Source organism: Haematobia irritans, chromosome 5 (assembly GCF_050003625.1).
Source record: "Haematobia irritans isolate KBUSLIRL chromosome 5, ASM5000362v1, whole genome shotgun sequence".
NCBI lineage: Eukaryota > Metazoa > Arthropoda > Insecta > Diptera > Muscidae > Haematobia > Haematobia irritans.
In genome coordinates, this window is record NC_134401.1 from 90,076,756 (window position 1) to 90,101,761 (window position 25,006).

A 25,006-nucleotide genomic window follows, 5' to 3' on the forward strand; every position below is an offset into this window, starting at 1 on the left:
CAGTCTTTTTCGTCCGAGTATGTGTGAACATGTGTTATCTTTATCACTTTGGCATTATGGGCACATTTTTCTTTTTTTTTTTTTGGTTCGTCAAAAGAAATCAAAATATTTAGGAAGAAAGGAAACTAAAAACTAGTGGAAAATATATAAAAATTACAAAGGGATCTTCAGAAAAAAAATAAGTTTAGTTCCTCTTTATTAATAAGTAGTCCAAGATGAGTTGACGGACACTTTCAAAAATAAAAGCGGACATTAAGTTCGAGTTTTGCCGCTAAAATTAAAAACTCGAATGTCCAAAGCAGAATAACATAACTTTTTAAGCAAATTGTATTATTCACGCCTAAATAAATTAATGTTCACGTTTTTCTTTTGTTTTTGAGTTTTTGAATTTCTTCGAAAGTTTCAAAGTACCAAAGTACCAAAATCATTTTTTATTACAAAATTGTTATTTTTGCAATAAAAAATAATTATATTTTATCCATAGGCTCAGCCCATTTCGATTATATCAAGCACTGTTCTTTTCTTACTGTAACTGTTTACTAGTTTTTAGCCTGTAATAACTTCACAGAAAAGAGAATTTTATCAAAGACACTAATGTCAGTTTCAGAGAACTGCAACCGGTGGCTTTTTTCGTATTGCAATCTTACCTACAAAATGTCGGTGGCAGAGAGTAAGACACCAATTACGATCTTTTACATTGATACAAATGCGAGAATAAAAACACCACAGTGTTGCCAGCATTGGAGATCTTTCCCCAAATTGGGGATATTTTTTCGTAAACGGAGACGAAATTTTTGAGATGGGGACTTGGGGATTTGGTGGGGAATTTTCATAAATTTTGGGTTTTTTTTCGAGAAATTTTTAACAAAATGTTATTTCTAAAGGAAATATAGACCATTTTGCCAAAATTTTATTTCTATGGAAAATTAGTCACAATATTATTTCTATAGAAAATTTTGTCAACATTTTATTTCTATAGAAAATTTTGTCAAAACTTTATTTCTATATAGAAAATTTTTCATCAAAATTTTATTTCTATAGAAATAATAGAATTTGAGACCATTACATGGTCGGGAAAATCATGTACCTAACCATTCAATTTTTTTTTACTTTTTTGCAGGGAAAAAAGTATTTTTATAGGTTACGTACAGACATGTCTAGAACCATTACATGGCCATAAAGACCATGTACATTGTTTTCGTGACCATTTAATTTTTTAACAGCGAAAAGAATTTTATAAAAACATTGAGCAGGTACACACGATTTTCATTTTGCGCGTCAGTCGTGTGTTGATGGTTGCTTGGAATGGACGGAGAATACGGAATTACTGTGTTTTGTGTTAATTTATTTATTCAGAAGTGATACGTGGTTTTATGTGAACACAAAAAAGGAAAGTGTAATTGAAAAAATTTACCTGGTTTTTGTTCTGCATTTTGCTATATGATATAATTTATTTTTATGATGTCTGCGTTTGTACAATTGATGGACACGAATAAAAAGTGTGGAATGATGACTTATTGTTGATATTGAACCAAAATAGAGTGTGTAAAAATATGTGATGTTTGCTTGCACGACATTATAAATACAAATAAACAATGAATTAGTTTATAAATAAATAAAGTTAATTTTGTGTTTTCTTTTCTCAAGTGACGTCCTTTTTTCAACGACGAAAAAGTTTTTTCATAAAGAGTAAACCATTTTAGGTTGTGACCATGTTCTTTTAACTGGAGGAAAAACATTTTTGACGAATACCATAGTGACCATTGTCTTTTGATTCCAACAAAAATCTTTCTATCAATATAAAAACATTTTAGCTGAGGACAATTTTATTTTTCTTAGAACCATGTTCACTGAGCCAACATGGCTGCAGGTGAAAATGTTACATGGTCGCCGCCAAAATAACTCCTATCATATTATTTTGCTCTTCGAATATGATTGTGACAATCATGTTTCTTTTCTGCGTGTGGCATAAATTTTCTGTAAAATGAGAAAAAATCCAAGTACATACCCATATAATTGACTTATAATAAGGTTCAGTTTTTTTCTATAAATTTCTGAATAACCAGTCATTTAGGCCAATCATTAGAAAAACAACTGTTGAGTTTTTCAAGTAAACAACCATTACATTTACTTCCTGTATTCGAAGGTAAGGGTAGAGAGTGGAGTGTAAAAGAGAGAGAGAGAGAGAGAGAGAGTGAGAGAGAAAAATTTATGCTTCAGGGTGACTGTGACTTATTTGTATACCCTAAACCACATAGTGGTCAGGGTATAATAACTTTGATCTGCCAAAAAATGTACGAGAAATATTGATTTTAGACCCCATAAAATATATACCGATCGACTCAGAATCACCTCCTGAGTCGATCTAGCGCTTGGTGTCCGTCTGTCCATGTATTTGTTGTTCACAATTATTAACCGATTTTGATGAAATTTGGTACAGAGTGTTTTTTTGGGCACAAGGACGTACGCTATTGAATTTGGAAGAAATCGAATCAAATTTAGATATAGCTCCCATATATATGTATCGCCCGATTTCGATAAATGGGGTCAGATTGCGTTCATTTACTAACCGATCGTCGTCAAATTTGCCACAAAGTAATCTAATTGACCAGCCTTTAAGTGTGCCAAATTTCATCGAAATCGGTTCAGATTTAGATAGGGTGAGTGCAGCAAATGTGGTATACCCATTTGTTTTTGCCATCGTTCTCAATGACTTGTGGCACGGTACGTTGTCTTGGTGTAAAAACACTTTTTTCTTCTTCATATGGGGCCGTTTTGCCGCAATTTCGACCTTCAAACGCTCCAATAACGCCATATAATAGTCACTGTTGATGGTTTTTCCCTTCTCAAGATAATCGATAAAAATTATTCCATGCGCATCCCAAAAAACAGAGGCCATTACTTTGCCATCGGACTTTTGAGTCTTTCCACACTTCGGAGACGGTTCACCGGTCGCTGTCCACTCAGCCGACTGTCGATTGGACTCAGGAGTCCATGGAGCCATGTTTCATCCATTGTCACATATCGATGGAAAAACTCGGGTGTATTACGGGTTAACAGCTGCAAACAACGCTCATAATCATCAACACGTTGTTGTTTTTGGTCCAAATATTGATGAATGATATGACCAACACGTTCCTTTGATATCTTTAAGGTCTCTGCTATCTCGATCAACTTCATTTTACGGTCCTTCAAAATCATTTTGTGGATTTTTTTGATGTTTTCGTCGGTAACCACCTCTTTCGGACGTCCACTGCGTTCACCGTCCTCCGTGCTCATTTCACCACGCTTGAATTTTGTATACCAATCAATTATTGTTGATTTCCCTGGGGCAGAGTCCGGAAACTCATTATCAAGCCAAGTTTTTGCTTCCACCGTATTTTTTCCCTTCAGAAAACAGTATTTTATCAAAACACGAAATTCCTTTTTATTCCATTTTTTCACAATAACAAAAGTTGCTTCACAAAAGACGCTCTATCTCACAAACTAATTGACTTACAGACGTCAAATTGTGACACGTGTCATTTGAAGGTTGGTACTATATAAAAATAATATGCATTTAATACTAGCGACGCCATCTATGTGTCAGACCGGGGACTTATCAGCAAATGCGGTTTATCTCCCAAACATATACCATTGATACCCCACAAACAATGTTTATTAATTCAGTAGGGGTGGTTTAGGGTATGATATAGTCGGCCCCGCCCCGCCCAACTTTCTACTTTACTCACTTGTTTTTTAGTTCCTGAGAAATGAAAAGTGTCCTTTCAGTGCAAATTTCCAGAAATTCCCTAAAAAAAGGTTCGTCCCCATCTATGAAAGAAAAATCTCTAATACTGGCCTTTAGACAGGCCTTAGAGAAAGCTTATAATGTTTTCACCGAATCGTTGTGAATTTTTTTTGGAGTGAATAGTTAGCCACCATGCCGAAAAAAACCCATTTAATTTCACAAAATCTATTCCAATGGAACACAACTGTACATTACCCATCTCTACACAGAAAAAAATTTTACGAAAATTTTTCCAATTAAAATTTTAATTGAGTTTTAAAAAATATTCAATTAAAAATTTAATTGATTCAACAAATTTTTTAATTGAAACAAAAATCAATCACAAAAATTAATAGTATCAATTAATTTTTTAATTGACCTTCAATTAATTTTTTAATTGATACTATTATTTCTGTGATTGAAGACATTTCAATTAAAAAATTAATTGAATCAATAATTTTCGTGATTGAACTAGAAAAAATTTTTTTTGTGTGTACTTGAATCTGTAAAACCTAACATAAACAGAATAAATTTTTAAGTATTCTATATTAAAAAAATCATACAAGCATGCAATTTAAATTAGACGATGTTTTCATTTAATTCATATTCAGGTCGCAAAGTACAAAATGATTTAGTTAGCAAGACTAAATAAATATCAACATTCGTACATATCTCCCGCCAAAAATGGAAATGGAAACATGAACATAATAAACAAAATAATACAAAAAACAATATCTAAAAAATCATAAATTAAAATAAGACCACAATATAAATGCAATGGTGGGGGAGTAACCATTTCGATCAACGTTAATTCTAACACCCCTTTATTTTACAAAGCAAAAAAAAAACAACAAAAAAGTGATGGAAGGGAGCTTCATTTCTTTACCACAGATAGGGAGTGATGCTGCTGTTTGTGGAAGTACCCCCGGTGGAAAAGCATCAAATGTTTGATCTTTGTGGCCTCCATAGAAATTATGACAATGGTGTTGAATGATAGAGACAATACAGTCCAGTTTCAATGGGCCTTTGTTTTCATCGAATGGATGGATGGATGGTCATATATTTAATTGATGAAATCAATGTTCATGCGGTTCCCCTGCTGGCAAAGTGGAAATGCTAACTACACTTGCCTTAAAATTCGCACTCACCACCGCGATTATAACACCAAGCAATGGAAACATTTTTATATGCGCAGACTTTTTTTATTTATTTATTTTTTTAATATTTTTGCGAAACAATAATTGCACTAAACAAATCAAAATAAATTAATAAATGTACCAAATATAAATCGTATTCCTCGTGGAGCCAAAGTGCAAATGGAAAGTTTCAGTAACTAACCGATTAATGAAAATCTTCGGGAAAAATATGTTTTTGAGTATTTTTCGTCAATAGAACTTATCAAAATACGTTAAGAACATGACATGCTCTCATAGTAAATACACAAAAAAATACATTTTTCTGATTACATTTATAATTGAAATTGGTTCAATAAGCAAAATAATAGTATCAACCACAGAAATAAATACGTAAATACGACCGAAAGTTCGGTCAGACCGAATGTCTACCCAGTGTTGGGGATTTTTCCCTAAATCGTGGATATTTTTCGTTAATGCACGGACGAAAAAGACTGTTTTTTATATGTTTGGGTGTAAAAATTATATGTTTGGAACTCAAATTTTTTAACACAATATTTTTGAGTGCAAGCATATAATGTTCATAAACTATCATAACATGTTTGGGACATATATGTTAATATGTTAGAAGATATTATGTTTGGGACATAAAATTTTTGTAAATATAATATGCTTAGATGCAAACATATATTAATTTGGAAATAGCCTATAAACATATATTTGTTTTTAAAAAGACCTGGAGAGTATGCTGCAAGTAAAATAATGGAAGTAACCAATTGGCGCCTTTAAAGTATATCCACACAAAGAAAATTTCATTAAAATTTTTGCTACCAGTGTATGCCCTAAGATGAAACATAATATATTTGAACAATACAAACAATATTTTGTTTGCACCAATCCTGAAAATATAAATGCTTGAAGCAAAATGTGTTTGGGGTGTATGTTACAGAAGCGATTTTTTGAGGGTCTTTTTTCCAATAATCCTATTTTATTTCTTTACTATTAATAACTAAATTTTAATTCATAAATACACATATTGACCGAATTCCCATTTTTATTTCTCGAGTATTTAGGAGACGATTTACGTAAGATAAAAATTCGATGATTCCTTATACCAGCAACCTCAAAAAAATTGTTTCTCTAACATATACCCCAAAAACATTCTTCTTCAAATATATATTTTCAGGATTGGTCCAAACAAAATATTGTTTGTATTGTTCAAACATATTATGTTTCACATGGGTAGAAAAACATTTAATGAGATTTTCTCAGTGTATATATAATTTTAAGACGCCAATTGGTTACTTCCATTTTCTTTCTTTCCAGGCTATTTCTAAATTAATATATTTTTGCTTTCAAACATATTATATTTACAAAAATTGTATGTCCCAAACATAACATATTCTAACATATTAACATATATGTCCCAAACATGAACATTATATGCTCGCACTTAAAAATATTGTGTTAAAAAATTTCAAACATATAATTTTTACACCCAAACATATGAAAACCAGTCTTTTTCGTCCGAGCATAATTAATTCTGATGGAGACTTATATCGAATGATATTTTGAATACCCTTAGGTTAGGTTAGGTTAGGTTAGGTGGCAGCCCTATGTATCAGGCTCACTCAGACTATTCAGTCCATTGTGATACCACATTGTTGAACTTCCCTCTTATCACCGAGTGCTGCACGATTCCATGTTAAGCTCAATGACAAGGGACCTCCTTTTTATAGCCTAGTCCGAACGGCGTTCCACATTGCAGTGAAACCGCTTAGAGAAGCTTTGAAACCCTCAGAAATGTCACCAACATTACTGAGGTGGGATAATCCACCGCTGAAAAACTTTTTGGTGTTCGGTCGAAGCAGGAATCGAACCCACGATTTTTTTGTAGTACTTCGCAAACTACCATAACAAAAATTTATTATTTTTTTAATTTTTAAATTATTACGGATCTTCTACAGCAGAGCCTATTCCTTTACTTTTTTTCAAAAAAAAAAAAAAAATAATAGTTTAAATTTTAATTTAAATTGGGGATTTTTGGGGACGAAAGTGTCCAAATTTGGGGACAATACTGGTATCACTACCTCTAAGCGTATATATTTTAAAGGCGCCAATTGGTTACTTCCATTTTTTTTTACTTGCAGCATACTCTTTCGGTCTCTCTTTCTAAACACATATATGTATATAGGCAATTTCTAAATAAACATATGTTTGCATCCACACATATTATATTTATCTAACATAACATTTAACATTTATGTCGCAAACATATTATGTTAGTTTATGAAGATTATATGCTTCCACTTAAAAATAATGTACTAAAAATTTGAGTTCCAAACATATAATTTTTACACCCAAGCAAATGAAAACCCCAAACATGTTAAACAGTTTTTTTCGTCCGTGTATATATATATTTATGGACAGATATGGAACAATTTTTACATGGTTGTAAGAGGGCAAATAACTTACCAAATTTCAACCGGATGGGATAAAATTTAGTCTTCCAAGAGGTTCCACAAAACAAATCAGGAAGTCGGTTTATATGCACCCAGAGAAGGAATATGATTACCTCAAGCATGTTTTAAGAGCAAAATGTTATTTTTGGGTGGTGGCCATGTAACATGGTTTTCGCAACCATGTTATTTTCTCGGAAATCATGTATTTGATTTCGACAAGCAGGTTATATTTGACGAGAAAATAAAAGCTTTGTGATAAACATGTTACATGGTCACCATGCAAAAATAACATTTTGCTCTTGAAATATGTTTGAGGTGATCATATTCCTTCTCTGCGTGTGGTTACATGTTTACATATACCGTTTGGGAATCTCTGCATTTTAGCATATGTACATCTGTTGCTTCCGAATCATTTATAATAAATTGAAGAATTCATGACATGAATGACAGCTATTCGTATTGCCTCAGAAATATTGAAAACTTGTATGAAATAACTCGTAAATGTCTCTAAAGATCACGAGCAAAGTGCAAAAAGTTCAATTGCGAATGAAACGCAAAGAAAGCGTCTTAAATATGATAAGAGACAACATGAATATCGTAGGCAACTTTTTCTCATCATCTTTTTTGGGAGGGGAACGAGGAAACGTATCCATTCGAGAGATAAATTACTTCATTGGTATTTTTGAATTAATAGAAAAACTAATGGAGATAATTGCATATAAACTTAATCAATATCAATAAATTCAAATCAATCTTCTTGTACAATTTTGTAATTGAATAAATAAAATGGCAGACCATCGATTAAAGTCAATTCATCTTTAAAAGAAGTGATAAATAAAATTTGGTGTGTAGTAGCATGAGCGTGAGTCAGAGATGATGTGCAAATTTGTTTACATTTTCTTTTTTGTTTTTGATAACAAATATTTTTTAAATAAACATTAAATTAAGATATATTAAATTCATATACGTTTCAATGATTATTCATACTCAAATAAGAGGACGCAATATTAAGTTCTACGCAAGGAAGAAATATCATCATGTCAACATAGTACACCAAAAGAAACAAGTACATACGGCCGTAAGTTCGGCCAGGCCGAAGCTTATGTACCCTCCACCATGGATTGCGTAGAAACATCTTCTACACACTGCCATCCACATTCGAATTACTTAAGTTGCGGTAACGCTTGCCGATGGCAAGGTATCTTAAAACCTCCTAACACCGTCTTCTAAATTGTATGTAAATCCATACGTGGTATATATTAAATCAAAAAAAGATCGTCCAAATACGTATATAATTCAGTTTGACAAAATTTTCTATAGACATAAAATTTTGACAAAATTTTCTATAGAAATAAAATTTTGACAAAATTGTCTACAGAAATAAAATTTTAACAAAATTTTCTATAGCAATAAAATTTTAACAAAATTTTCTATAGAAATAAAATTTTGACAAAATTTTCTATAGAAATAAAATTTTGACAAAATTTTCTTTAGAAATAAAATTTTAACAAAATTTTCTTTAGAAATAAAATTTTAACAAAATTTTCTATAGAAATAAAATTTTGACAAAATTTTCTATAGAAATAAAATTTTGACAAAATTTTCTATAGAAATAAAATTTTAACAAAAATTTTCTATAGAAATAAAATTTTAACAAAATTTTCTATAGAAATAAAATTTTGACAAAATTGTAAATAGAAATAAAATTTTGACAAAATATTCTATAGAAATAAAATTTTGGTAGATTATTTTTGGCTCGAGTGGCAACCATGATTATGAACCGATATGGACCAATTTTTGGTATGGTTGTTAGCGGCCATATACTAGCACCACGTTCCACATTTGAACCGGATCGGATGAATTTTGCTCCTCCAAGACGCTCCGGAGGTCAAATCTGTAGAACGGTTTATATGGGGGCTATATATAATTATGGACCGATGTACAAAATTTCAGTCGGATGAAATTTGCTTCTCTTTGAGGCTCCGCAAGCCAAATCTGGGGATCGGTTTATATGGGGGCTATATATAATTATGGACCGATGTGGACCAATTTTTGCATGGTTGTTAGAGACCATATACCAAAACCATGTAGAAAATTTCAGCCGGATCGGATGAAATTTGCTTCTCTTTGAGGCTCCGCAAGCCAAATCTGGGGATCGGTTTATATGGGGGCTATATATAATTATGGACCGATGTGGACCAATTTTCGCATGGTTGTTAGAGACCATATACCAACACCATGTAGCAAATTTCAGCCGGATCGGATGAAATTTGTTCTTTTTGAGGCTCCGCAAGCCAAATCTGGGGTTCGGTTTATATGGGGGTTATATATAATTATGGACCGATGTGGACCAATTTTCGCATGGTTGTTAGAGACCATATACCAACACCATGTACCAAATTTCAGCAAGATCGCATGAAATTTGCTTCTCTTTGAGGCTTCGCAAGCCAAATCTGGGGATCGGTTTATATGGGGGTTATATATAATTATGGACCGATGTGGACCAATTTTCGCATGGTTGTTAGAGACCACATACCAACACCATGTACCAAATTTCAGCCGGATCGGATGAAATATGCTTCTGTTAGAGGCTCCACAAGCCAAATCTAAGGGTCCTTTTATATGGGGGCTATACGTAAAAGTGGCCCATTTGCAATACCATCCGACCTACATCAATAACAACTACTTGTGCCAAGTTTCAAGTCGATAGCTTGTTTCGTTCGGAAGTTAGCGTGATTTCAACAGACGGACGGACGGACGGACATGCTTAGATCGACTCAGAATTTCACCACGACCCAGAATATATATACTTTATGGGGTCTTAGAGCAATATTTCGATGTGTTGCAAACGGAATGACAAAGTTAATATACCCCACATCTTATGGTGGAGGGTATAAAAATACTTTCCTTCGGAATGAAAGTTTAGACAAACGAAATTCCCATTTGAAACAGTCCACATTCGATTTTTATGCACTAAAAAAAGCATGCCTCAAACATGTTCCACAGATTTGGTCATTAAACTACTGATTGAAGAAGCTGAAAATTGAACTAAAATTGAAAGTTGGCACGGTTGTTAGAGACCATATACTAATACTATGTACCAAATTTCAGCCGGATCGGATGAAATTTGCTTCTCTTAGAAGCTCCGCAAGCCAAATCGGGGGATCGGTTTACATGGGGGCTATATATAATTATGGGCCGATGTGAACCAAAGTTGGCACGGTTGTTAGAGACCATATACTAACACTGTGTACCAAATTTCAGCCGGATCGAATGAAATTTGCTTCTCTTAGAGGCTCCGCAAGCCAAATTTGGGGATCGGTTTATATGGGGGCTATACGTAAAAGTGGTCCGATATGACCTAGAGGTGTGCACGTGACACAAAATTGTCGTGACTCACGAAAATTTTCGTGATTCGTGCATGAGTCGTGAGTCGCGCTCATGACAACAGCATGAATGTGCGTGAGCGTGATTAACAAAATAAAATGTCGTGCGTGAGCGTGAGTCACGAAAATAATATCTTCGTGAGTGTGCGTGAGTAACGAATTACACACACGAAAATATTCCTGATCACCAACATAAAACGCTTAAGAGTTAAATTCAATTACAATTTTAATGACACCTGGGATGTTAAGAGTTTAATAACACTTTCGATTTTAATAATGCTCATGTTATCAGACACTTCGGTAAGGTAAATTAATCATAAAATTATTCGTGAGTCACGATATTTTTCGTGAGTCAAAACGTTTTCGTGCATAAGTGTGCGTGAGTACAAATTTTCTTTTCGTGAGTGTGCGTGAGCGTGAGTAAACTATTACTCATGTGCACACCTCTAATATGGCCCATTTGCAATACCATCCGACCTACATCAATAACAACTACTTGTGCCAAGTTTCAAGTCGATAGCTTGTTTCGTTCGGAAGTTAGCGTGATTTCAACAGACGGACGGACACACATGCTTAGATCGACTCAGAATTTCACCACGACCCAGAATATATATACTTTCTGGGGTCTTAAAGCAATATTACAAACGGAATGACAAAGTTAATATACCCCCATCCTATGGTTGAGGGTATAAAAAAAAAACACTTCGAATTGAAGCCAACAACACTGGTTAAGCGATGTTTTTAAATCTTCCCATAATTGTCATACCTCCCTCGTTTCATGAATCACAAATATTCGATATTCTTATAAAAAAAACATACCCAATAAATTTTCTCTCCTTACTTACCGCAGGCCAGTAAAACGAAATCCACTAAAATTCGACAACATATCTTGCGTGTTCCATACAATTCCATTTTATGCTTTTGACCCAAAAGAACAACTCCTCCACTGCCCACTGATCCGTTATGATGACCTCCAGTACTACCGGAATTGATGAATATGCTCAAACTATTCTCGTTCTTAATGTTATTGTTGTTATTGTGATTCGATAGCGATGACAAAGTGGTGCTATTCGTACTTGCCGTTGTTGTTGACGATGGCGAAGCTGAGATGCCACTACCACCGGAGCCCGTACTCAATGCGCAACCACCGCCACCAGATGAGGAGGTAACTCGACCATTTGCCCCAGCTCCTGTTCCCAGATAATTGTTGTCACACTCACCGTTGCAATTTGGTGAGAGTAAGGCCGTGGTTGTTGTTCCATTGAGTACTGGTGGACCAGAGGCTAGTTTGGATTTGTTGGTATTGGTCACCGATGTGGCGACAGCAGCACCACATAGACCAACCGAAATGGAAGCTGCAGCCAATGTAGCCCCATTCAATGTCGGCGAAGATGGTTCACTGCAACTGCTTTGACTTTCCAGACGCTGCAGCGGAGTAGTATCGCAAACGCTATTCGGTCTCAAACTATTCATGCTGAGATGTATGAGGTATCTGTCTTAGGATAGCTGCCTAGTTCGTGGGGCAAAGCAGTTTCTCAAGCTGTCTTGCAGCGTGAGTGGCGTTTTATTGCGAGTGATTAATTAAACGATGTTGGGGAATGAATGGGATGATACAGTTTTGATAATTCCCAAGAGGAATTTATAGCCACACTTGTTGATTGCGTTTCGTGTCTATTGTCGTGGCTCCCCCCCACCAAATGACAAAATAGTTTGAGATGAAATATGTGACGTCACAATGGGGCCTTAAAACGCCAGATGGTGCTTAATTTTTCGGAAAATGTTCTATTGTCGCCGTTTATGGATGTCTCCAATCGAGGCTATTGGGCGAAGTATTTGAAAAGGCTAAGGCTGATGATAATGATCAAAATTATGTGCTTGACAATGATCTTTCGATGATGGAGAATTATGATGATGATGATGGTGTAATCGGGGTCTGTGCAATACTGCTTTCCACTTGGATCATCTAATGATCATTGTTTATGTGTGCTTCTGATGCTGCGATGATGGCATTGTTGTTGATACCTTCTTTTGTTTATCGATGACATGTGAATTTCTTCCATAGACCTTAAAATGGAATCACTGTATTGTAGTGACTGCTTCTTTTGTTTTTTTCGCTTTAGCCTTTGCCCTATGATCACGGCAAACAATGGAGTATGAATATACCTGTGGATGAGAGAATAAAAGAAAACCATAGAGTAATTAAGTTAAGGTTTCGCTTGGAACAAAGGCATGTTTATTTTTCTTATAGTCTCTAGCATAGATCAATTTGCACAAAACAATGCTACAGGTACGCAGACGGAAGGGCGTGTGACGTTTAGGATGATTGGAAATGATTTTCAAATTCCGCGAAATTTATACAATTATTGCCTATTCATGTAAGCCTGATGTTGGCTGACGATAGTGATGCACTTGTCTTCAAGCCCATATAGGGTAGATGATTTCCTATGCATTTATTTTCCAATGAGTTCTCTTCTAATTGCTGTTTTGCCCATTTCCATTAAATTGTTTAATGTTTTAAGACGAAAAGTTAGTTATGTAGACTTATTCAAAGGAAATTACGATTTTTTATAGACCATCCACCATACGACGTGGCGCAAATTTTAGGAACCTAATTTTCCAAATTACTTTAGTAAATAGTAAAATTTTAATTAAAATAAAGTCTTTAATCTTCACTTTAAATTGTTTTTCATTAAATCTAGGTAACGAATCTTTGTCTTTTTCTTTCATTAAAGTACAGAAAAATATTTTTAATTTAAAGAAATAATATTTATATTAACTGACATATTGAATATTTCGATTCGAGGCCATCTTTCGCAAACTAATCAGAACACCTAAAAATTCTCCATCAACTGATAAAATTTCGCAATAGTTGCCTTTCGTGCCAAAGAAAATGTTACCAAAAATCTACCAAATTAAAAAAAAAAAAAGTATATGTGGCCGTAAGTTCGGCCAGGCCGAATCTTATGTACCCTCCACCATGGATTGCGTAGAAACTCTACGAAAGACAGTCATCCACAAATTTCAACTCACATGGTTGTTAAATATCATATACTACCACCACGTACCAAATTTCAACAAGATCGGATGAATTTTGCTTCTCCAAAAGGCACCGGAGGTCAAATCTGGGGATCGGTTTATATGGGAGCTATATATTATTATGGACTGATAGGAACCAATTCCTGCATGGTTGTTGGATACCCTATACTAACATCACGTACCAAATTTCAACCGAATGGGAAGAATTTTGCTCTTCCAAGGTGCTCCGGAGGTCAAATCTGGGGATCGGTTTATATGGGGCCTATATATAATTATGGACCGATATCGACCAATTTTTGCATGGGTGTTTGAGGCCATATATTACCATCACGTACCAAATTTCAACTGCATCAGATAAATTTTGGTCTTCCAAGAGGCTCCGAAGGTCAAATCTGGTGATCGGCTTATATGGGGGCTATATATAATTATGGACCGATATGGACCAATTTTTCCATGGTTGTTAGAGACCATATACTAACATCATGTACCAAATTTCAGCCGGATCGGATGAAATTTGCTTCTCTTAGAGGCTCCGCAAGCCAAATCGGGGGATCGGTTTATATGGGGGGTATATATAATTATGGACCGATATGGACCAATTTTTGCATGGGTGTTTAAGGCCATATACTAACACCATGTACCAAATTTCAGCCGGATCGGATGAAATTTGCTTCTCTTAGAGGCCTCGCAAGCCAAATTTGGGGGTCCGTTAATATGGGGCCTATACGTAAAAGTGGACCAGTATGGCCCATTTGCAATACCATCCGACCTACATCAATAACAACTACTTGTGCCAAGTTTCAAGTCGATAGCTTGTTTCGTTCGGAAGTTAGCGTGATTTCAACAGACGGACGGACGGACGGACATGCTCAGATCGACTCAGAATATCACCACGACCCAGAATATATATACTTTATGGGGTCTTAGAGCAATATTTCGATGTGTTACAAACGGAATGACAAAGTTAATATACCCCCCATTCTATGGTGGAGGGTATAAAAAAAACATCTGTATAAATATCTCTTGGATTGCAAATGTGTAGAATTTTAAATGTTTTAATGAGTTTAGCTTGCACCAATAAGGGAAAGTTACTACTTCTACAAAAAAGGAGAACTTTATCACCATGTGACGTTGATACACCCTCAATAAAATCGCTTTTGTAACATATGCCCCAAACACATTTTGCTTCAAGCATATATATTTTCAGGATTGGTCCAAACAAAATATTGTTTGTATTGTTCAAACATATTATGTTTCACCTTAGGGCATACAGTGTTAGAAAAAGATTAATGAAATTTTCTTAATGTGGATATATTTTTAAGGCGCCATCCATCCATCCATCCATCCATTATTTTACTTACAGCATACTCTCTAGGTCTCTCTTTCTAAACACATATATGTTTATATACTATTTCCAAATTAATATATGTTTGCATCTAAGCATATTATATCTATAAACATTTTATGTCCCCAACATAATATATTCTAACATATTAATATATATGCCCCAACCATGTTATGCTATTTTATGAACATTATATGCTTGCACTTGAAAATATTGTGTTAAAAAATTTAAGTTCCAAACATATAATTTTTACACCCAAACATATAAAAAACAGTCTTTTTCGTCCGTGTAGTATGACCTAACACGAAAATTAAAATTTTCAAAGATATTGAATTTTACTGCTATAGAAAATTTTGTAAAAATTTAATTTCCATAGAAAATTTTGTCAAAATTTTATTTTTATAGTAAATTTAGTAAAAATTTTATTTCTATAGAAAATTTTATCAAAATTTTATTTCTACAGAAAAGTTTGCCAAATTTTGTATTTTTATAGACAATTTTATCAAAATTTTTTATTTGTATAGAAAATTTTATCAAAATTTTATTTGTATAGAAAATTTTGGAAAAATTTTATTTCTATAGAAAATATTATCAAATTTTTATTTCTATAGAAAACTGAAGTAAAGGGTGATACGGTCAAAATTTGATCAACATAAACTTGACGTATTTCTTTCAATTTTGCATTTAAAAAAAACCTGAACACCCCTCATTTTGAAGGTGTGTGTGTGTGTAGAATGTTGCTCCTATTTTGATTTTGGAATTCACTCTTCAGTTGTCAAAATGCCGTCCAAGCAAGAAGAGCAGCGTATCAAAATTTTGCTCGCGCATCGCGAAAATCCGAGCTACTCGCACGCAAAGCTGGTAAATCGCTAAAAGTTGCCAAATCAACCGTTACAAATGTAATTTAAGTGTTTGGGGAACGTCTGACGACAGCCAGGAAGTCTGGATCGGGGGGAAATCGAAAACCGGAAGCCGCTGAGACGACAAAGAGAGTTGCCGGTAGTTTCAAGCGAAACCCTAACCCCTCTCTCCGAGATGCCGCAAATAAGTTGGGTGTATCGTCTACAACCGTGCATCGAGCCAAAAAACGAGCCGGACTATCGACTTACAAGAGGGTAGTGACTCCAAATCGCGATGATAAACAAAATACGACGGCCAAAGCGCGATCCCGGGGGCAGTACACGACGATGCTGACGAAGTTTGACTGCATGGTAATGGACGACGAAACCTACGTCAAAGCCGACTACAAGCAGCTTCCGGGACAGGAGTTTTATACGGCAAAAGGAAGGGGAAAGGTAGCAGATATTTTCAAGCACATAAAACTGTCAAAGTTCGCAAAGAAATATCTGGTTTGGCAAGCCATCTGTACCTGTGGCTTGAAAAGCAGCATTTTCATAGCTTCCGGGACTGTCAACCAAGAAATTTACGTGAAAGAGTGTTTGAATAAACGTCTGCTGCCTTTCCTGAAGAAACACGGTTGTTCCGTACTGTTTTGGCCGGATTTGGCATCTTGCCATTACGGTAAAAAGGCCATGAGTGGTACGCCGCCAACAACGTGCATGTGGTTCCCAAGGACAAGAACCCTCCCAACACGCCAGAGCTCCGCCCAATTGAGAAATATTGGGCTACTGTCAAACGGAACCTAAAGAGGACCAAAAAACTGCTAAGGACGAGCAGCAGTTCAAGGCAAACTGGCTTTCTGCGGCGAAGAAGGTGGACAAGGTGGCTGTACAAAATCTGATGGCAGGTGTCAAGCGTGAGGCCCGGCAATTCGGATTTGGAAAAGCGAAAGCCTAACTGAATATTTTTCCTGAATTTCATACTAATTGAACTTGAAAAAGAAATTTAATTTGATTTTTTAAATAAACGAATTCACCGATTTACACGCGTTTTCCCTTGACCAAATTCTGACCGTATCACCCTTTACATCTTAGTTGGAGCGGAATATATTGCAAAATCTACCAATTTTTTACCATATCAGAATTGCCTGTAATACAATGAAAAAACAGTGAAAAGTTGGAGTTCAAAATTGCAAGAATGTCTTTCACGATGGACGCATTGGTAGTAAAATTTACAAATTTAAAGAAATAATAAACAATTTTGTCAGAAGTACGAATTTAGTAAATCTGTATGCTTCATTTATGTATAATTTTTTCCCCATTTTATAGTCCATTTAACCAACGTACCCAAAAAAATTATTAGAGTAACGGAAACTTTATCCAAACGTTTATCACAATGGACTGAATAGTCTAATTGAGCCTGAATCTTAATCGGGCTGCCACTTTAACCTAATAATTCCATGAACAAAAATAAAATTAATTTGGCTTTAGTGAAATAGAGGGCTAACTTTTTTTGAATGTAGGTACCTATTACGAATATCACAAATTTCGTCCTCACAGTGGTGGTCTCTATGGGCAATTTTCCACCAAAGCAAGTCATTACACGGAATTATTTAGGACAAACGATCGTTAGTTTACCTTCCACTCATGATTCGTGATTCCACATTCCGCCTGACCAGCCCCACGCAAAATAAATATAATAAATAATTTTTTACAAACAAATATATTTTCCGTTTGCTTTTCGCTGTAAGGACGAAAAGTATATACTTTTTGAGGTAAACGTTGATTCTTTTACAGGATAAAAAACAATTTCATAAAGACTTGGCTAATTGCATCTTATTTATTTAGTTATTAGCACCTGTAATACAAACAATGTAGAAGAAATTATTTGATCTTATATAAATATTTTTTTTTAATTTTACCATTTGCCTGGACGGAGAATCGAATCGCGGACCATACAGTTTGTAATCCAATACACTATCCACTGGGCTACGTGTCAACAACAAACAATTATCGCTATGACCATTAACGCACAAGCATCACATACAGTTAAGCAGTTATATTGATATAGAATAGTTTTCGGCGCCCTCGGGCCGATGTAAAGAAACTTTATTTTAACGAAACATACTTTTAGTTGGCCACTTTCTTAAAAATACAACTTTTGGATACGGAAATAATGTAAGATTACAAGATTTTGAAACGATCTTCGGAATTACATACCACTATATTAAAAATGTACCATGAAAATGCAAAATGTGTATTATTAAAGACTTACAGTCAGAAAAAACAGTGCGTGTAATGGCTTGTGATTTTGGAACAAAAATTATTTTCCTTAATGCAAAAATAAAAATTTTGTAGTATTTTTTGAGGGGTTTTTGAAATTTTCGCAGAAATTCAAAAAACTTTAACAAAAGAACAACAAAACATTTTTTTGCGTGCGCGATTTTTATAATACGTAATATTCTATTTTGGAAGTCATAAAGCCTATAGGGTGTAATAGGTACCTATATCTAGTAAATACGAACATACTACAAACCACCAGCAAAGAAATATGATGTTTACAACTGGGCTGCCAACTTCAAATCCCAGTAGACCGGTTTCAACTGAATTTTCAAAATTAAGCAATGACCGAGAGTTAGACCGTGAAAGTCGACGTACAAACTGGTCATGAAACTGTGATATCTCTTAAGCAATTCGTGATTTCCCCGAATCACTGCGCGGGTTCTCATGGCATTTGCATCAATTTACGCCAGTGCTGCCGCTAGTGACAAATTGAGTGAAGTAGATTTTGGAAAAAAGTGGAGTAGATTGAATAAAATTGAAGTAGCATACATTTTTGAAAACAAACAATAGAATTAATTTTATTATACCCTCCACCATAGGATGGGGGGTATATTAACTTTGTCATTCCGTTTGTAACACATCGAAATATTGCTCTAAGACCCCATAAAGTATATATATTATGGGTCGTGGTGAAATTCGGAGTCGATCTGAGCATGTCCGTCCGTCCGTCCGTCTGTTGAAAAACGCTAACTTCCGAACGAAACTTGGCACAAGTAGTTGTTATTGATGTAGGTCGGATGGTATTGCAAATGGGCCATTTCGGTCCACTTTTACGTATAGCCCACATATAAACGGACCCTCAAATTTGGCTTGCGGGGACTCTAAGAGAAACAAATTTCATCCGATCCAGCTGAAATTTGGTACATGGCTTCAGCATATGATCTCTAACAACCATGCAAAAATTGGTCCACATCGGTCCATAATTATATATAGCCCCCATATTAACTGATCCCCCGATTTGGCTTGCGGAGCCTCTAAGAGAACCAAATTTCATCCGATCCGGCTGAAATTTGGTACATGGTGTTAGTATATGGTCTGTAACAACCATGCAAAAATTGGTCTACATCGGTTAATAATTCAATGATTAAAACCGCTATGTTCATCGTAATTAAAGGAATAGGAAAAACAATTAGGTAATATGGGGAAAAATTTAAAAATTTGAAGCAGAACCAAAAGTGAAGCAGATTTTTGAAAGAAGTAGTGACGAAGTAAATTTTGTGAAAATGAAGCAAAATACTTCGATTGAAGTAGTAGCGGCAGCACTGATTTACGCAAAAACGTTTTTATTTTCTTAATATCTTAATATCCTTAATACATGTGAAGGCAATTGTTCAGAAAGTGGCAAATGAAAATAGATGTCACATTTATTTTACCGACTCATTACTCACCATTACACAGTCTATTCTTTGTAATAGGTACCCATTACGAATGTCTAGTATGATACTAGAATAAAACACCACTATTCAATGGAATGTTATGCCCACTGGGCTGCAAACTTCAAGACAAGAAAATGCTCAGAACTTCCAACCGTTGACCGTTGAAAATTTGGATGAGTTATTGAACACTAACTCTTTAACAAATCTATGCAGATTCGGGGCACTTATACTTTTCATTGTGAAGGTGAGGAGATAAATCATCGAACTATCATTGGGCTACATCTACTAAAGATACATTGGAGATTCTACTGTACATATTTTTTTTTCTGAAAATCAGGCAGATATACCACCGGGAGCCACCGTGGTGCAATGGTCAGCATGCCCGCCTTGCATTCCCAAGGTCGTGGGTTCGATTCCTGCTTCGATCAAACACCAAATAGTTCTTTAGCCGTGGATTCTCCCACCGGTGACATTTCTGAATGTTCAAAGCTTCTCTAAGTGGTTTCACTGCAATGTGGAACGCCGTTCGGACTTGGGTATAAAAAGGAAGTCTCTTGTCATTGAGCCTTACATGGAATCGGGCAGCACTCAGTGATAAGAGAGAAGTTCATCATTGTGGTATCACAATGAACTGAATAGTCTAAGTGAGCCTGATACGTCGGGCTGCCACCGAACCTAACCTACCACCGTGGAATCCAGAATAAAATAGATTTAACGTTATTGTAATTCCTTCAAGTCATACCTTCCCCTACCTAATGAAAATGCTCCAGCGCCAATACCAGCAGCTACTGCCGCAGTTCACCCGTCGGTGACGGAAGTGAAGCAAAGGCTCAATCAACATATGAACCCATCACTAAAATCGCAAAAATAATGTTTTGCTAAACTATAGCCAAAAGAACATTTGCCCACGATGTCAATGTCTTGAATTGAACCTATAACTCCAATAACTCCATGAGAAATTATTACCATACGTTTGAGTTAAGTGCACCAAAATCTTTTTTCCTCATAATTATATCCCTGAAATGCCTAATTTATGATTATGCAGATGAAAAAGCACCTCCAAAATGCATTATGAAATAATAAACATTTTTAAAATTTACAACACTTTTATTGTGTAAATTTATAGGATTTTTGAACCTTCGCTGCTAAAAGCAAAAGCCCATAAAACTTCACACCATTTGGATTGCCGGTAAAATATTTAAGGTTATCTTAATGTTGATGTATTATACGCCTGCATGTGAGAAATTTACGATCACTCTTTTGAACTCAGTCAAATGAAATCCCCTTCAGCTGTAATGCCAACGAATGCAAAGTCATAAAATTCCTTCCGAAAACCACAAAATTATGGCGCGAAAGGGAATGTATAGAAATATTTTCCAAATATTTACACAGATTTTCTCGATACAATGGTCGCTGCAATAGACTCTTTACACTTTGGATTATTTACCTCAAAAATGTAAAAGAGCAAAGTCCGCGCCTGTCGTTTCCAATATTGCTTCGCCATGTAGCTAGCCATCAACAAATACTTGCACTCGAATTTATGAAAAAGATAAACAATTGGATGATGATGAGTAAAATGGAAATTTATTTAGTTTTCCTTCTTTTTGGAATATTTTGAAAAATTTCCATTTTTTTTAACCCACCCACGCACTTGAAGGTACACTAGGGATGGTCGAAAGGAAATAAATAACTAAAACTTCATTTATCAATACTAAAATTTATTACTTTAGTAAATTATAATAAAATAAAATTATATTTCATTTAAAAATAAATTAACTTAACTTAAATTAAATTAAATAAAGTTGTTTACTTCTTCATCCGTGCAACCCTAATTTTTTGTTGGTTGGTTTTTTTATTTTTAATTTAGTATTTGGAATTTATACTCTCAACTAAAAAATACATAGAAAAATGGAAATTCTATATTCAATGTATCCGTAGCTTCATTCATTTGTTGTTAAGAGAAGGTAAGTGAAATATGAAGTGCTAATGGACGCATTGTTTATTTGTTCCAGGAATATGAAGGCAATTTGTTTGGGATTCATTTCGCTTTGTTTTATTTTGGCTTAGAAGATTTGTTTAACCAACGAGGCATAGCATTTACAGATAAGAGTGATGATGGCTAGTCAATGTGTGGCGCTGTTAATATTGAGTGTTTATCGTATTTGCGGAACAATAGCCCGGGAAGTAGGAAGTAAATGGTAAAAGTTGATAACGTGTAAACCAATGGCTAATTAGGTAATAAATGAAAGACATACAGACTTTATAAACATGAGTTCCTTAATTTTCACTGATGGTCACTACATGACTTTTAGGAATGATGCATTAACAGGGAAGAGACGAATCTACGTTCGGCCAGACGTAAATTTACATATCGCCTCCGAAAACTGACTCCGAAGGAAAACCTTTTGTTAAGTACAAGAAATTTAAAAAAGCCTGTTATGATCCTTTTTATCTTATTAGAACCAGCTGTCATACTAATTAAAACAAGTATATACGGCCGTAAGTTCGGCCAGGCCGAAGCTTATGTACCCTCCACCATGGATTGCGTAGAAACTTCTACTAAAGACTTTCATCCACAATCGAATTATTTTGGTAGATTATTTTTGGCTCGAGTGGCAACCAAGATTATGAACCGATATGGACCAATTTTTGTGTGATTGGGGATCGGCTATATATAACTGTAGACCAATATGGATCGATTTTGGTATGGTTATTAGCGGCCATATACTAACACCTCGTTCGAAATTTCAACCGGATCGGATGAATTTTGCTCCTCCAAGAGGCTCCGGAGATCAAATCTGGGGAACGGTTTATATGGGGACTATATATAATTATGGACCGATATGGGCCAATTTTTGCATGGTTAATAGAGGCCATATACTAACACCACGTACTAAATTTTAACCGAATCGGATGAATTTTGCTCCTCCAAGAGGTTCCGGAGGTCATATCTGGGGATCGATTTATATGGGGGCTATATATAATTATGGACCGATATGGACCAATTCTTGCGTGTTTGTTAGATACCACATACTAACACTACGTTCCAAATTCCAACCAGATCGGATGAATTTTGCTCTTGCAAAAGGCTCCGGAGGTCAAATCTGGGGATCGGTTTATATGGGGACTATATATAATTATGGACCAATGTTTGAATGGTAGTTAAAGAACATATACCAACACCATGTACCAAATTTCAAAGGGATCGGATTAAATTTGCTCCTCTAAGAGGCTCCGGAGTTCAAATCTGGGGATCGGTTTATATGGGGGCTATATATAATTATGAACCGATGTGGACCAATTTTTGCATGGTTATCATGTACCAAATTTCAGCCGGATCGGATAAAATTTGCTTCTCTTTGAGGCTCCGCAACCCAAATCTGGGGATCGGTTTATATGGGCGCTATATATAATTATGGACCGATGTGGACCAATTTTTGCACGGTTGTTAGAGACAATATACCAATACCATGTACCAAATTTCAGCCGGATCGGATGCAATATGCTTCTCTTTGAGGCTTCGCAAGCCAAATCTGGGGATCGGTTTATATGGGGTCTATATATAACTATGGACCGATGTGGACCAATTTTTGCATGATTGTTAGAGACCATATACTAACACCATGTACCAAATTTCAGCCGGATCGGATGAAATATGCTTCTCTTAGAGGCTCCACTAGCCAAATCTGGGGATCGGTTTATATGGGGGGTATATATAATTAAGGACCGATATGGACCAATTTTTGCATGGTTGTTAGAGACCATATACCAACACCATATACCAAATTTCAGCCGGATCGGATGAAATATGCTTCTGTTAGAGGCTCCACAAGCCAAATCTGGGGATCGGTTTATATGGGGGCTATATATAATTATGGACCGATGTGGACCAATTTTTTCATGGTTTTTAGAGACCATATACCAACACCATATACCAAATATCAGCCGGATCGGATGAAATATGCTTCTTTTAGAGGCTCCACAAACCAAATCTGAGGGTCCCTTTATATGGGGGCTATACGTAAAAGTGGACCGATATTGCCCATTTTCAATACCATCCGACCTACATCGATAACAACTACTTGTGCCAAGTTTCAAGTCGATAGCTTGTTTCGTTCGGAAGTTAGCGTGATTTCAACAGACGGACGGACGGACGGACGGACATGCTTAGATCGACTCAGAATTTCACCACGACCCAGAATATATATACTTTATGGGGTCTTAGAGCAATATTTCGATGTGTTACAAACGGAATGACAAAGTTAATATACCCCCATCCTATGATGGAGGGTATAAAAATAGTAATTGATATTAAAACTATTCTTTCATAAATTAATATCTTAATAATGCTGCGAAAAAGCGTTTGCAAAAAAGTAGTGAAAATGTTCTTTTTGGGTCTAGAAGTGGTGCAAAATTGGCGGAGAAGCAATGAATATAATATGAGCTTGTCATAGGACAAACGTCCACCGTTTCAACAGCCGTTGCAATGAATTTGCATCACTTCTTAAGGTGAAATCCGAATTCAGTGTTTTGAATGTGAATTAAAAAAATTTGTGATATTTTCCCAAATAAATAATTTTTATATTGTTTTTATGATTTTTAATGCATTCTGACGCTTGTTTGAAACGTTTTTCCTCGAATAATTTCCAAAATTATCGATATTTCTATAATGGATTTAGCAGTTTTGTGGCAAAATTTGAATAATTTGTACCAATTTATTTATTCTTACTCTTTTTTAAACTATTTGAAAAAAAAGAAAACAAAAAATTATACATTAAAATATGAAAAAAAATGAAGTAAAAAAACTTCCTGTGTAGTTAAAATAATTGAGGACATTTTTGGAAGTACTTTTAAAGTTGTTCCTTTAGAACAACTCACAATTTTTTTGCTGGGAAAAGTGTGGAACTACTTTTAGTTGCTTTATTATAAATTAATTGTCGAGTTATTTTGATGTCTTATTTTTTATTCAATTTTATGAAATAAAACATTAATTGAACCTATAAGTTCAGTCTATAAATTTTTAGCTAGGGGGGCTATAGCCCCCCCTAGGAAAATTGTCTAGCTACGCTAATGGATACGGTCAAAATTTGGTCAATATAAACTTGACGTATTTCTTTCAATTTTGCATTTAAAAAAACCTGAACACCCCTCGTTTTGAAGGTGTGTGTGTGTAGAATGTTGCTCCTATTTTGATTTTGGAATTCACTCTTCAGTTGTCAAAATGCCGTCCAAGCAAGAAGAGCAGCGTATCAAAATTTTGATCGGCAAAATCGCTAAAAGTTGCCAAATCATCGTTACAAATGTAATTAAAGTGTTT

General features: G+C 35.1%; 1 protein-coding gene across 5 annotated transcripts in view; it reads right to left on the minus strand.

Moving 5' to 3' along the window:
- The window catches only part of wun2 (wunen-2), a 64,491-nt gene that overhangs the window by 34,345 nt on the left and 5,140 nt on the right, over positions 1-25,006 (minus strand). For all 5 annotated transcript variants that reach the window (XM_075313296.1, XM_075313298.1, XM_075313297.1 and 2 more), the window contains one exon: positions 11,596-12,913. In XM_075313296.1, the coding sequence (XP_075169411.1) occupies positions 11,596-12,223 (628 nt within the window). In that variant the 5' untranslated portion in view covers positions 12,224-12,913. The remainder of the gene's footprint in view (positions 1-11,595; positions 12,914-25,006) is intronic.